At 46.7% G+C, this 14,407-nt stretch overlaps 1 protein-coding gene across 1 annotated transcript in view; it reads right to left on the minus strand.

The window, feature by feature from the left end:
• Positions 1–14,407, minus strand: part of LOC140425680 (sodium channel protein type 1 subunit alpha-like) — a 580,672-nt gene that overhangs the window by 138,185 nt on the left and 428,080 nt on the right. The window contains exon 10 of the mRNA XM_072510176.1: positions 4,479–4,620. Within this exon, the coding sequence (XP_072366277.1) occupies positions 4,479–4,620 (142 nt within the window). The remainder of the gene's footprint in view (positions 1–4,478; positions 4,621–14,407) is intronic.

The raw sequence follows: 14,407 nt of genomic DNA on the forward strand, positions 1-14,407 counted from the left end.
GTCAGGATGACATAGAACACAGAACATTACAGCGCAGTACAGGCCCTTCGGCCCTCGATGTTGCGCCGACCTGTGAAACCAATCTAAAGCCCATCGACGCTATTCCCTTATCGTCCATATGTCTTTCCAATGACCATTTAAATGCCCTTAGTGTTGGCGAGTTCATTACTGTTCCATGCCCTTACTACTCTCTGAGTAAAGAACCTACCTCTGACATCTGTCCTATATCTATCTCCCCTCAATTTAAAGCTATGTCCCCTCGTGCTAGACACACCATCCGAGGAAAAAGGCTCTCAGTGTCCACCCTATCTAATCCTCTGATCATCTTGTATGCCTCAATTAAGTCACCTCTTAACCTTCTTCTCTCGAACGAAAACAGCCTCAAGTCCCTCAGCCTTCCCTCATAACATCTTCCCTCCATACCAGGCAACATTCTGGTAAATCTCCTCTGCACCCTTTCCAATGCTTCCACATCTTTCCTATAATGCGGCGACCAGAATTGCACGCAATACTCCAAGTGCGGCCGCATCAGAGTTTTGTACAGCTGCAACATGACCTCATGGCTCCGAAACTCAATCCCTTTACCAATAAAAGCTAACACACCATACGCCCTCTTAACAACCCTCTCAACTTGAGTGGCAACGTTCAGGGATCTATGTACATGGACACCGAGATCTCTCTGCTCATCCACACTGCCAAGAATCTTACCATTAGTCCAGTACTCTGTCTTCCTGTTATTCCTTCCAAAATGAATCACCTCACACTTTTCTGAATTAAACTCCATTTGCCACCTCTCAGCCCAGCGCTGCAGCTTATCCATGTCTCTGTAACTTGTAACATCCTACCGCACTGTCCACAACTCCACCAACTTTAGTGTCATCTGCAAATTTACTCACCCATCCTTCTACGCCCTCCTCCAGGTTATTTATAAAAATGACAGACAGCAGTGGCCCCAAAACAGATCCTTGTGGTACACCACTAGTAACTGGACTCCAGTCTGAACATTTCCCATCAACCACCACCCTTTGTCTTCTTCCAGCTAGACAATTTCTGATCCAAACTGCTAAATCACCCTGAATCCCATGCCTCCGTATTTTCTGCAGTAGCCTACCGTGGGGAACCTTATCAAACGCTTCACTGAAATCCATTTACACCACATCAACTGCTTTACCCTCATCCACCTGTTTGGTCACCTTCTCAAAGAACTCATAAGGTTTGTGAGGCACGACCTACCCTGCACAAAACCATGTTGACTATCTCTAATCAAATTATTCCTTTCCAGATGATTATACATCCTATCTCTTATAAACCTTTTCAAGACTTTGCCCACAACAGAAGTAAGGCGCACTGGCCTATAGTTACCGAGGTTGTCTCTACTCCACTTCTTGAACAAGGGGACAACATTTGCTATCCACCAGTCTTCTGGCACTATTCCTGTAGACAAAGATGACTTAAAGATCAAAGCCAAAGGCTCAGCAATCTCCTCCCTAGCTTCCCAGAGAATCCTAGGATAAATCCCACCTGGCCCAGGGGACCTATCTATTGTCACACTTTCCAGAATTGCTAACACCTCCTCCTTATGAACCTCAAGCCCTTCTAGTCTAGTAGCCTGAATCTCAGTATTCTCCTCGACATCATTGTCTTTTTCCTGTGTGAATACTGACAAAAAATATTCATTTAGCACCTCTCCTATCTCCTCGGACTCCATGCACAACTTCCCACTACTGTCCTCGACTGGCCCTACTCTTACCCTAGTCATTCTTTTATTCCTGACATATCTATAGAAAGCTTTAGGGTTATCCTTGATCCTACCTGCCAAAGACTTCTCATGTCCCCTCCTGGCTCGTCTTAGCTCTCTCTTTAGGTCCTTCCGAGCTAGCTTATAACTCTCGAGCGCCCTAACTGAACCTTCATGTCTCATCTTTACATATGCCTCCTTCTTCCTCTTGACAAGTGTTTTGACTGCTTTAGTAAACCACGGTTCCCTCGCTCGACCACTTCCTCACTGCCTGACAGGTACATACTTATCAAGGACACGCAGTAGCTGTTCCTTGAACAAGCTCCACATTTCCATTGTGCCCATCCCCTGCAGTTTTCCTCTCCATCCGATGCATCCTAAGTCTTGCCTCATCGCATCATAATTGCCTTTCCCCAGATATAACTCTTGCCCTTGCCCTTTCCATCACTAAAGTAAACGTAATCGAATTGTGATCACTATCACCAAAGTGCTCACCTACCTCCAAATCTTACATCTGTCCTGGTTCATTACCCAGTACCAAATCCAATATGGCCTCGCCTCTCGTTGGCCTATCTACATACTGTGTCAGGAAACCCTCCTGCACACATTGGACAAAAACGGACCCATCTAAAGTACTTGAACTATAGTGTTTCCAGTCAATATTTGGAAAGTTAAAGCCCCCCATAACAACTACCCTGTTGCTTTCGCTCCTATCCAGAATCATCTTTGCAATCCTTTCCTCTACATCTCTGGAACTTTTCGGAGGCCTATAGAAAACCCCTAACAGGGTGACCTCTCCTTTCCTGTTTCTAACCTCAGCCCATACTACCTCAGTAGACGAGTCCTCATCAAACGTCCTTACTGCCACCGTAATACTGTCCTTGACTAACAATGCCACCCCTCCCCCTCTTTTATCACCTTCCCTGAGCTTACTGAAATATCTAAACCCCGGCACCTGCAACAACCATTCCTGTCCCTGCTCTATCCATGTCTCCGAAATGGGCACAACATCGAAGTCCCAGGTACCAACCCATGCCGCAAGTTCACCCACCTTATTCTTGATGCTCCTGGCATTGAAGAAGACACACTTTAAACCACTTTCCTGCCCGCCAGTACACTCCTGCAACTTTGAAACCTTACTCATGACCTCACTACTCACAACCTCCTGTATTCTGGAGCTACAATTCAGGTTCCCAAGCCCCTGCTGAACTAGTTTAAACCCTCCCGAAGAGCATTATCAAATTTCCCCCCCAGGATATTGGTACCCCTCTGGTCCAGGTTTAGACCATCACGTTTGTAGAGGTCCCACCGACCCCAGAATGAGCCCCAATTATCCAGAAATCTGAAACCCTCCCTCCTGCACCATCCCTGTAGCCACGTGTTCAACTCCTCTCTCTCCCTATTCCTCGCCTCGCTATCACGTGGCACGGGTAACAACCCAGCGATAATAACTCTGTTTGTCCTAGATCTAAGTTTCCACCTAGCTCCCTGAATTCCTGCCTTACATCCCTATCCCTTTTCCGACCTATGTCGTTGGTATCTATGTGGACTACGACTTGGGGCTGCTCCCCCTCCCCCTTAAGGATCCCGAAAACACGATCCGAGACCCTTTGTCAAAGCATCTCTATCGTCAACCTCAATTCATCCCACATTCTTTGAGTGCCCCTTTGTTACAAGATCTGAAGGGTTGATGCCCTGCTGCATTATGTGGACACTTCACTGAACTCTAAGCATCTTGGCCACTGGGTAGACAATGGACCTGTCAGGCCAATACGGGAGGCTGGTGTTCCTGAATGGATGGAAGTTCACACAGTGTATATACAACTGTTTGTGGGCACAAATGGCCTTCTTAAAAGCTCTTAATCGAGGTCCTTGTGAGGCGGTTGGCATTTCCAGCTCATGCCATCTGACTGAAAGTGCTCCTCGGCCAGTTAAAGAATTATTTCGGCTTGATTTCAGTCATTGAGGCAGCTATAATCAAAGGATAATTGACAGGGCAACACAGAAAAGATAGCATTTAAGTGGACTTGAAAAAGTGTGCCTCACTCAGCGTCACAGTTATTGAAATGCATGGCGCTTTGGAAAGACTTGACATAATTTTTAAAAAGTAACACATTTTGCAAGTTTGTTCATTTTCACACGCCAATTTGTTTCAACTGCAACAGCCTAAAATCACTTGGCTGCAACAGAAAATCCAAAAGTTCTTAACATGGATTGGTTTATGAACTACAGAAGTAACTGTGTGTCCCTTCTCACCCTGTTCAACATCACATTTCTCCCACTCCCCATTTCCAAAGGGTCACATCGGGGGTCATATCAGACTTGAAACGTCACCTCTGTTTCTCTCTCCACAGATGCTGCCAGGCCTACTGAGCTTTTCCAGCATTTTCTGTTTTTCTTTCTAATTGTAGTTCATTGGTTTGGAATTTAGGGGTTATTTTCGCCATGTGCTGCCTGCTGCCCTTGACCTTATAAATGGTAAGGGTGCAGTTTCTAACTGTCGGCTCACTCTCAGCCCAACTTACACAAAGCTGGTTATAGCTGCTGGAACAACAATGTTGTCACTTCCAGACTCTCTGAAGAAGTAGAAATGGTAAAGCAGGCAGAAAAGGTAGCCCAATACAGGGTTAAAATGATGCCTTCAATTCAGCAAATATTCAAGACACCAGTCTTGCTGTGTAGAACTGGGCTGCTGTGTTGTGACGCATTTGTCACACAGATTGGTTGTGCTGTCACTAACCTGGTGATACAGATTCTCCCAGTAGTCCTGCGTCATTAGGCGAAAGAGGGAGAGGAAGGCCCATCCAAAGTTATCAAAACTGGTGTAATTGTAATCGGGGTTCCTTCCAGCCTTCAAACATACAAACGTAGGAGGACACTTTCTGTGAAAGAGGGGGAAAACATACGCTCAAAGACAGTTTCCATCTACTTTGTACCTAAAAGGCAGAGAAGGTGGAGTGAAAAAGATACACAGCAAGGTAAAGGAGTGGACCCCAGTTCAGTGCTGCCCAATACACTTGCTATTAGCCGTATGTGGCAAACCAGAGAATCCCTACAGTGTAGAATATGGTCATTCAGCCCACTGGCTCTGCACCAATCCTCTGAAATAGCACCCTATGTAGGCCCACGTTCCCCACCCTATTGCCGTAACCCCACCTAACCTGCACACCTTTAGACACTAAGGAACAATTTAGCATGGCCAATCCACCTAACCTGCACATCTTTGGACTGTGGGAGGAATCTGGAGCACCTGGAGGAAACCCACGCAGACACGGGGAGAACGTGCAGACTCCACACAGCCGGAATTGAACCCAGGTCCCTGGTGTTGTGAGGCAGCAGTGCTAACCACTGTGCCACCATGCCGCCCCAACCACAGTGAAGAGTGCTGTTCCTCAGGTGAGAAATTAAAATTCAGATGGACTTTAAGACCCTGCGGCAGCCCAATCGACTGAGGACACAGTGCCGGCCCCACATTAAAATTAAAATGAAAACCCTGTATGTAAGAGTATTGATAACATTAACAAATTGTAGCGTTGCTCCATTCTAGTACATGGTGTGGTCCCCCCTCATTGAAGGAAGTATTGAAATATTTTAACAGCTGAACTATGACCGAATGCTGTGCGATGATCAGCTGCTGCCACGAAAGATATTCTTTCTTGTCCCAGTGCATTATTGTTCACATTCATCTCAATCATTGCTCAATGGACCAGACGCAGAAGACAAAAGGATGGAGGAAGGGATGAGGAGGGTTAATTTGCTTCAGTGCTGGCTGCCTCTAAGACAGAGAGATGGACTTTAAATCAAAAAACATGTTACACCTGATACATGTGGGTGCGATTCAACGGAAACATTTCACAGTGTCATTTTGGGAGAGTTTATCGGGGTGTTCCTAAGCCCTGAATCCCAATTCAGCTCTGGTGGATTGTTACAAGGTTCACCTCATTCTTTGCATATATGTTGTATCATGTGTCGAATAAGGTGACCTGGCCACAATAGGATTGCTGAGAACACTGGTCCAGTGTAAGGTCCAAGAGAGGCAACTGAAAACTCAATCAGTAGCACAGTGGTTAGCACTGTTGCTTCTCGGCGCCAGGGACCCGGATTCAATTCCCGCTTGGGTCACTGTCTGTATGGTGTCATAATATCCACTCATGTATATAATGAGATGCAGACAGGCAGTGATTGACACATAGGATGACCAGTAAGCACACAACACAGCACTGCCAATCACCAGACAGGACACTACCACTATAAAGCCAGAGGGCACTAGGTTTCCCGCTCTCTCGGGACCCAGCTACTGAGACAGTCAGAGTCCACAAGCTAGCAAGCACAAACACCATGCTGTAGCTAGTAAGTCTGGTCAGGCTACTACAAGGTCACTAGTCAGATCAGAATAGTGTCGACCCACAGCTGAATATGTACAGCAGTTCATCTAGTTGAATAAAACAGTGTTGGATCTTCTCCTGTGTTAGATGTCTGTTTCTAACTTCCCTGCATCGAGTGCAGTCCACATCGAACCAACCTGTCTAACACATCATACGGAGTCTGCACGTTCTCCCCGTGCCTGCGTGGGCTTCCTCCGGGTGCTCCGGTTTCCTCCCACAAGTCCCGAAGGACGTGCTTGTTCGGTGAATTGGACATTCTGAATTCTCCCTCAGTGTACCCGAACAGGTGCCAGAATGTGGCGACGAGGGGATTTTCACAGTAACTCCATTGCAGTGATAATGTAAGCCTACTTGTGACAATAATAAAGATTATTATTATTAAAAGGTGGGTTTTTAAGGTGGCGAGTGAATGAAGAGAAAGCAGTTCCAGAGAGTAGGCAGGTTTGGGAGTGGTGGGTCAGAGAGAGATTTTTGAATCCACTGAACCAATGTTCAGACAAGCGGGAATGTTGCTCTTTCATGGGTTAGGCCACCATTTATTGCCCATCCTGAATTGCCCTTTAAACATGGCAGGGAGCCACCTTCTTTAACAGCACTGTGAGTGTACCCTCCACCAGATGGTCTGCAGCATTCGAGAGGGAGTTCCAGGATTTTGACCTAGCGACAGTGAAGGACTGACGATATATTTCCAAGTCAGAATTGGAGGGGAACCTCGGTGTTCCTATGTACCAGCTGCTCTTGTCCTCCGAGAAAGTAGTGGTCGTGGGTTTGGAAGGTGTTGCCTAAGGAGCTTTAGTGAGTTGCTGCAGGGCCTCTTGTAGATGGTACACGTGGTTGACATTATGCGTTGGTGAATGTTTAAGGAGGGGATGGGGTGCCAATCAAGCTAGCTGCTTTGTCCTGCATGCTGTTGAGCTTCTTGAGTGTTGGAGCTGCAATCATCCAGCCAAGTGGTGAATATTCTATTACACTCCTGACGTGTGCCTTGTAGATGGTGGACAGGCTTTGGGATGTTCTACGCGCCGTAGAATTCTTGCTTTTATAATCATTGCTCAATGGATCAGAGGCAGAAGACAAAAGGATGGAGGAAGGGATGAGGAGGGTTAATTTGCTTCAATGCTCGCTGCCTCTAAGACAGAGAGATGGACTTTAAATCTATAACTTGTTACACCTGATACATGTGGGTGGGATTCAACGGAAACATTTCGAAGTGTCATTTTGGGCGTGTTTATCGGGGTGTGTTCCTCGACTGTCGCGTTGGCTGCTTGCGGCCCGTATTCATCGGCACTTAGTGCTGGCAATGAGCCCCCACGAACTTCTCGCCGCCTGATTCGCCAGACTGACGCCTCAGTGTCTCGCCGCTAACAAGGGGGATCTGCTTTTAAACGCTCCCCTATCACTCACTCCCAGGCAACACACAAGCATGGCAGCACACAGACCTGCTCCTCACTTTGGTGATGCCGACCTGGCCAGGCTTCTTGTCACGGTGGGTGGGAGACGGGATATCCTGTTCTGCTGAGGGGCTGAGGGGGTCGGAGGCCCAGCAGCAGGTCAGCAATGGTGCCTGGGATGCAGTGGCAGTGGCTGTCAGTGCGGGCAGCATGACCAGGAGGACCACTGTCTAATGTCAAAGGAATACCTACAACCTCCACCGAGCTGCAAGGGAAAGTTACCACCTCTGTCCTGGCAGCACAATGGTTAGCACTGTTGCTTCACCGATCCAGGATCCCAGGTTCGATTCCCGGCTTGGGTCACTGTCTGTGCTGAGTCTGCACGCTCTCCCGTGTCTGCGTGGGTTTCCTCCGGGTGCTCCGGTTTACTCCCACAGTCCAAAGATGTGTAGTTGCGGAGCATTGGCCATGTTAAAATTGCCCTTAGTGTTCAAAAAAAAAGATTAGGTGGGGTTACTGGGTTAAGAGGATAGGGTGGGGCCGTGGGCTTAAGTAGGGTGCTCTTTCCAAAGGCCAGTGCACACTCGATGGGCTGAAGCACCTCCTTCTGCACTGTAAATTCTATGATTCTATGATCAGTGCCGCCTGCCACCCCTCAAATTCCCAAACCACCACCAACAGATCACTGGCTGTCAACTCGCACCCTCCCACACATTGTTGCTCAGCACCTACTCTCAGCTGTTAGAGTTTACTGTGTGATAATTGGCTGTGGGATGTCACAGTGTGATAATTGACTGTGAGATGTTACAGTGTGATAACTGGCTGTGGGATATTACGTGAAAATTGGCTGTAGAATATTACAGTGTCAAAATTGGCTGTAGGGTATTACAGTGTGATAATTGGCCATGGGATGTCACAGTGTGATAAATGACTGTGGGATGTTACAGTGTGATAATTGGCTGTGGGATTTTACAGTGTGATAAATGACTGTGGGATGTCACTGTGTAATAATTGGCTGTGGGATGTTAGAGTGTGATAATGACTGTGAGATGTCACAGTGTGATAAATGACTGTTGGATGTTACAGTGTGATAATTGGCTGTGGGATGTTACAGTATGATAAATGACTGTGGGATATCACAGTGTGATAATGGCTGTGGGATGTTACAGTGTGATAATGGCTGTGGAATGTCACAGTGTGACAAGTGTATGGGGATGGTACAGTGTGATAAATGACTGTGGGATGTTACGGTGTGATCATTGTCTGTGGAATGTTACAGTGTGATAATTGGCTGTGAAATCTTACAGTGTAATAATTGGTTGTGGGTTATTACAGTGTGATAATTGGCAGTGAGATGTTACAGTATGATAATTGTCTGTGGGAAGTCACAGTTTGATAATTGGCTGTGGTATGTCACAGTGTGATAATTGTCTGTGGGATGTTACAGTGCGATAATTGGCTGTGAGATGTTACAGTGTGATAATTGGCAGTGGGATATTACAGTGTGATAATTGGCTGTGGGATGTTACAGTGTGATAATTGTCTGTGGGATGTCACAGTGTGATGATTGGCTGTGGGATGTTACAGTGTGATAATTGGCTGTGGGATATTAGTGTGATAATTGGCGGTGGGATGTTAGAGTCTGAAAATTGGCTGTGGGATGTTACAGTGTGATAATTGGCTGTGGGATATTACAGTGTGATAATTGGCTGTGGGATATTACAGTGTGATAATGGCTGTGGGATGTTACAGTGTGATAATTGGCTGTGGGATGTCACAGTGTGACAATTGTCTGTGACATGTTACAGTGTGATAATTGGCTGTGACTTGTTACAGTGTAATAATTGGCTGTGGGTTATTACAGTGTGATAATTGGCTGTGAGATGTTACAGTGTGATAATTGTCTGTGGGAAGTCACAGTTTGATAATTGGCTGTGGGATGTCACAGTGTGATAATTGTCTGTGGGATGTTACAGTGCGATAATTGGCTGTGAGATGTTACAGTGTGATAATTGGCAGTGGGATATTACAGTGTGATAATTGGCTGTGGGATGTTACAGTGTGATAATTGTCTGTGGGATGTCACAGTGTGATGATTGGCTGTGGGATGTTACAGTGTGATAATTGGCTGTGGGATATTAGTGTGATAATTGGCGGTGGGATGTTAGAGTCTGAAAATTGGCTGTGGGATGTTACAGTGTGATAATTGGCTGTGGGATATTACAGTGTGATAATTGGCTGTGGGATATTACAGTGTGATAATGGCTGTGGGATGTTACAGTGTGATAATTGGCTGTGGGATGTCACAGTGTGACAATTGTCTGTGACATGTTACAGTGTGATAATTGGCTGTGACTTGTTACAGTGTAATAATTGGCTGTGGGTTATTACAGTGTGATAATTGGCTGTGAGATGTTACAGTGTGATAATTGTCTGTGGGAAGTCACAGTTTGATAATTGGCTGTGGGATGTCACAGTGTGATAATTGTCTGTGGGATGTTACAGTGCGATAATTGGCTGTGAGATGTTACAGTGTGATAATTGGCAGTGGGATATTACAGTGTGATAATTGGCTGTGGGATATTACAGTGTGATAATTGTCTGTGGGAAGTCACAGTGTGATAATTGGCTGTGGGATGTTACCGTGTGATAATTGGCTGTGGGATGTTACAGTGTGATAATTGGCTGTGGAATGTTACAGTGTGATAATTGGCTGTGAAATGTTAGTGTGATAATTGGCTGGGGGATGTTACAGTGTGATAATTGGCTGTGGTATGTTACAGTGCGATAATTGGCTGTGGGATGTTACAGTGTGATAATTGGCTGTGGTATGTTACAGTGTGATAATTGGCTGTGGGATGTTACAGTGTGATAATTGGCTGTGGAATGTTACAGTGTGATAAATGTCTGTGGGATGTTACAGTGTGATAAATGACTGGGATATCACAGTGTGATAATGGCTGTGGGATGTTACAGTGTGATAATTGGCTGTGGGATGTCAGTGTGACAATTGTCTGAGGATGTTACAGTGTGATAAATGACTGTGGGATATCGCAGTGTGATAATTGGCTGTGGGATGTTACAGTGTGATAAATGACTGTGGGATATCGCAGTGTGATAAATGGCTGTGGGATGTTACAGTGTGATAAATGACTGTGGGATATCACAGTGTGATAATGGCTGTGGGATGTTACAGTGTGATAATTGGCTGTGGGATGTCACAGTGTGACAATTGTCTGAGGATGGTACAGTGTGATAATTGGCTGTGGGATGTTACAGTGTGATAATTGGCTGTAGAATATTACAGTGTCAAAATTGGCTGTAGGATATTACAGTGTGATAATTGGCCATGGGATGTAACAGTGTGATAATTGGCTGTGGAATGTTACAGTGTGATAATGGCTGTGGGATGTTACAGTGTGATAATTGTCTGTGGGATGTTACAGTGTGATAATTGGCTGTGGGATGTTACAGTGTGATAATTGGCTGTGGAATGTTACAGTGTGATAATTGGCTGTGGGATGTTACAGTGTGCTAATGACTGTGGGATGTTACAGTGTGCTAATGGCTGTGGGATGTTAGAGTGTGATAATTGTCTGTGGGATGTTACAGTGTGATAATTGGCTGTGGGATACACAGTGTGATAATTGGCTGTGGGATGTCACAGTGTGATAATGGCTGTGGAATGTTACCGTGTGATAATGGCTGTGGGATGTTACAGTGTGATAATTGTCTGTGGGATGTTACAGTGTGATAATTGGCTGTGGAATGTTACAGTGTGATAATTGGCTGTGGGACGTTAGTGTGCTAATGGCTGTGGAATGTCACAGTGTGACAATTGTCAGGGGATGGTACAGTGTGATAGTTGACTGTGGGATGTTACAGTGCGATAATTGGCTGTGGATATTACAGTGTGATAATTGGCTGTGGGAAGTTACAGTGTGATAATTGACTGTGGGATATTACAGTGTGATAATTGGCTGTGGAATGTTACAGTGTGATAATTGGCTGTGGGAAGTTACAGTGTGATAATTGGCTGTGGGATGTTACAGTGTGATAATTAGCTGTGAGATGTTACAGTGTGATAATTGGCTGTGGGAAGTTACAGTGTGATAATTGGCTGTGGGAAGTTACAGTGTGATAATTGGCTGTGGGAAGTTACAGTGTGATAATTGACTGTGGGATATTACAGTGTGATAATTGGCTGTGGAATGTTACAGTGTGATAATTGGCTGTGGGATGTTACAGTGTGATAATTGGCTGTGGGATGTTACAGTTTGATAATTGGCTGTGGGATATTACAGTATGATAATTGGCTGTGGGATGTTACAGTGTGATAATTGGCTGTGGGATATTACAGTGTGATAATTGGCTGTGGGATGTTACAGTGTGATAATTGGCTGTGGGATGTTACAGTGTGATAATTGGCTGTGGGATGTTACAGTGTGATAATTGGCTGTGAGATGTTACAGTGTGATAATTGGCTGTGGGATATTACAGTGTGATAATTGGCTGTGGGATGTTACAGTGTGATAATTGGCTGTGGGATGTTACAGTTTGATAATTGTCTGTGGGATGTTACAGTTTGATAATTGGCTGTGGGATGTTACAGTGTGATAATTGGCTGTGGGATATTGCAGTGTGATAATTGTCTGTGGGATGTTACAGTTTGATAATTGTCTGTGGGATGTTACAGTTTGATAATTGGCTGTGGGATGTTACAGTGTGATAATTGGCTGTGGGATATTGCAGTGTGATAATTGGCTGTGGGATGTTACAGTGTGATAATTGGCTGTGGGTTGTTACAGAGTGATAATTGGCTGTGCGAAGGCGGAAGAAAAAGAGTGCCCCCATGGCACAGGCTCCCCCGAGGATCGGTGGGCCCCGATCGCGGGCCAGGCCACCGTGGGGACACCCCCCGGGGCTTCATTGCCTCGCGCCCCCCCCCAGGACCCCGGAGCCTGCCCGCACCATGTGTGTACAGGGAGTATAGTAGGGGGCTAAGTATGCAGCCTTGCGGGGCCCCGGTATTGAGAACTACTGTGGAGGAGGTGTTGTTGTTTCTTCTTACTGATTGTGGTCTGTGGGTCAGAAAGTCGAGGATCCAGTTGCAGAGTGAGGAGCCAAGTCCTAGGTTTTGGAGCTTTGATATGAGCTTGGCTGGGATTATAGTGTTGAAGGCGGAGCTGTAGTCAATAAATATGAGTCTGATGTAGGAGTCTTTATTGTCGAGATGCTCTGGGGATGAGTGTAGGGCCAGGGAGATTGTGTCTGCTGTAGACCGGTTGCGGCAGTATGCAAATTGCAGTGGATCTAGGCGTCCTGGGAGTATGGAGGTGATACGCTTCATGCTCAACCTCTCGAAGCACTTCATTATGACTGAAGTCAGGGCCACCGGACGGTAGTCATTGAGTCACGTTGCCTGGTTCTTCTTTGGCACCGATGATGGTGGTCTTCTTGAAGCAGGTGGGGAGCTTGGAGTGGAGTAGGGACAGGTTAAAGATGTCCGGAAACACATTTGCCAGCTGGTCCGGGCCGGCTCTGAGTGCACGACCAGGGATCCCGTCCAGGCACATCGCCTTCTGAGGTTCACTTTCAGGAAGGCCGATCTGACTTTGGAAGCTGTGATGATGGTTATGGGTGTGTCCGGGCTGCTGGGCCACTCGACGACGGATCGAGCCCTTTGGTTTGGTCTTCCCAATGTTCAGGTGAGAATGTACACCTCTTTCATCCAGGTGGCTCGCGGACACCATGGCAGGTACTGTGACAGAAAGCGCCAGCAACTGCTCCATTATACAGTCATCATGGAAGGGGCACTGCGCAGATTCAACCAGTGAAAGGGTCAGGGGGCGATGCAGCACCAGCTGGGTTAAGGGCTGATCACGTTGAAGGGATTTGAACCATTAAAGGGATTCAAGGTAGAAAACCCATTTCCTCGGCAGGAGAAACCCAGAACAAAGGGGCGGAAATCACAAAGTTTGAGCTAAGTCTTTGGGGGAAGTTTTTCACACAGAGGGTGATGAGAATTCTGAAACTCTCTTCCCAAAAGGCTGTGGGAGAGCTTCCAAGACTGGGGGGTCACAGATTTTTATCGGGATTTGGAGCTAAGGCAGTTAAATGGAGTGGAGGTTCAAATCAGCTATGATCTAAATGAATGGTGGTGGAGGCTTAAAATCAACAAAAGGGGCAACTAGCTTTGGAAAGATTCTGAGCGGGATTCTCCCAGCCCTGCGCCAGAGAATCCCCGCAACCGCGCAATGCCACCCCGACGCCGGCTCGCAATTCTCCGCGCAGCGGAGAATCGGCGCCATTGGCACTGGCGCGTTTGGCTGCCGATTCTCCGGCCCGGGTGGGCCGAGCTGCCGCTCTAAAAAGGCAGAGTCCCACCAGCGCTGTCCACACCTGGTCGCAGCCGGCAGGAACTCTGCACGCCGGCACGTTGAGGGAGGCCACGGCGCATGCGCGGGTTGGCGCCACGCCACTGCGCATGTGTTCGTTGACGGCGGTGCCACTGCGCATGTGCGGATCCCGCGGCGCACAGTTCACGCCGGGATGGGAGGCTGGAGCTGCGTGAACCGCTTCAGCGCTGTGCTGGCCCCCTGTAGGGGCCAGAATCCGTACTCCCAGCGGCCCATTCCCGCCCACTATCTATTCAAACTTTTTAAAAAGCAGAAAAGTACCAATGCAAAAATCAAGAGTCCAGAAACTAAATATCCTTTTCGACACAAAGACAATCTGAGGTGGCCACGATAAGAATCTGTTTATTTTATTCCATCCTTTAGTCGGCCATAAACATTGCAGGGATAAATGTAGCTGCCGTCACCATAGCAACACTGGCTAGGGCGGCTGCTGTTTTGAAAATTATTTCATATGAGGTCTGCTCAACCCTTCCT

The sequence above is a fragment of the Scyliorhinus torazame genome, chromosome 6 (assembly GCF_047496885.1).
Source record: "Scyliorhinus torazame isolate Kashiwa2021f chromosome 6, sScyTor2.1, whole genome shotgun sequence".
In the NCBI taxonomy this organism is placed as follows: Eukaryota; Metazoa; Chordata; class Chondrichthyes; order Carcharhiniformes; family Scyliorhinidae; genus Scyliorhinus; species Scyliorhinus torazame.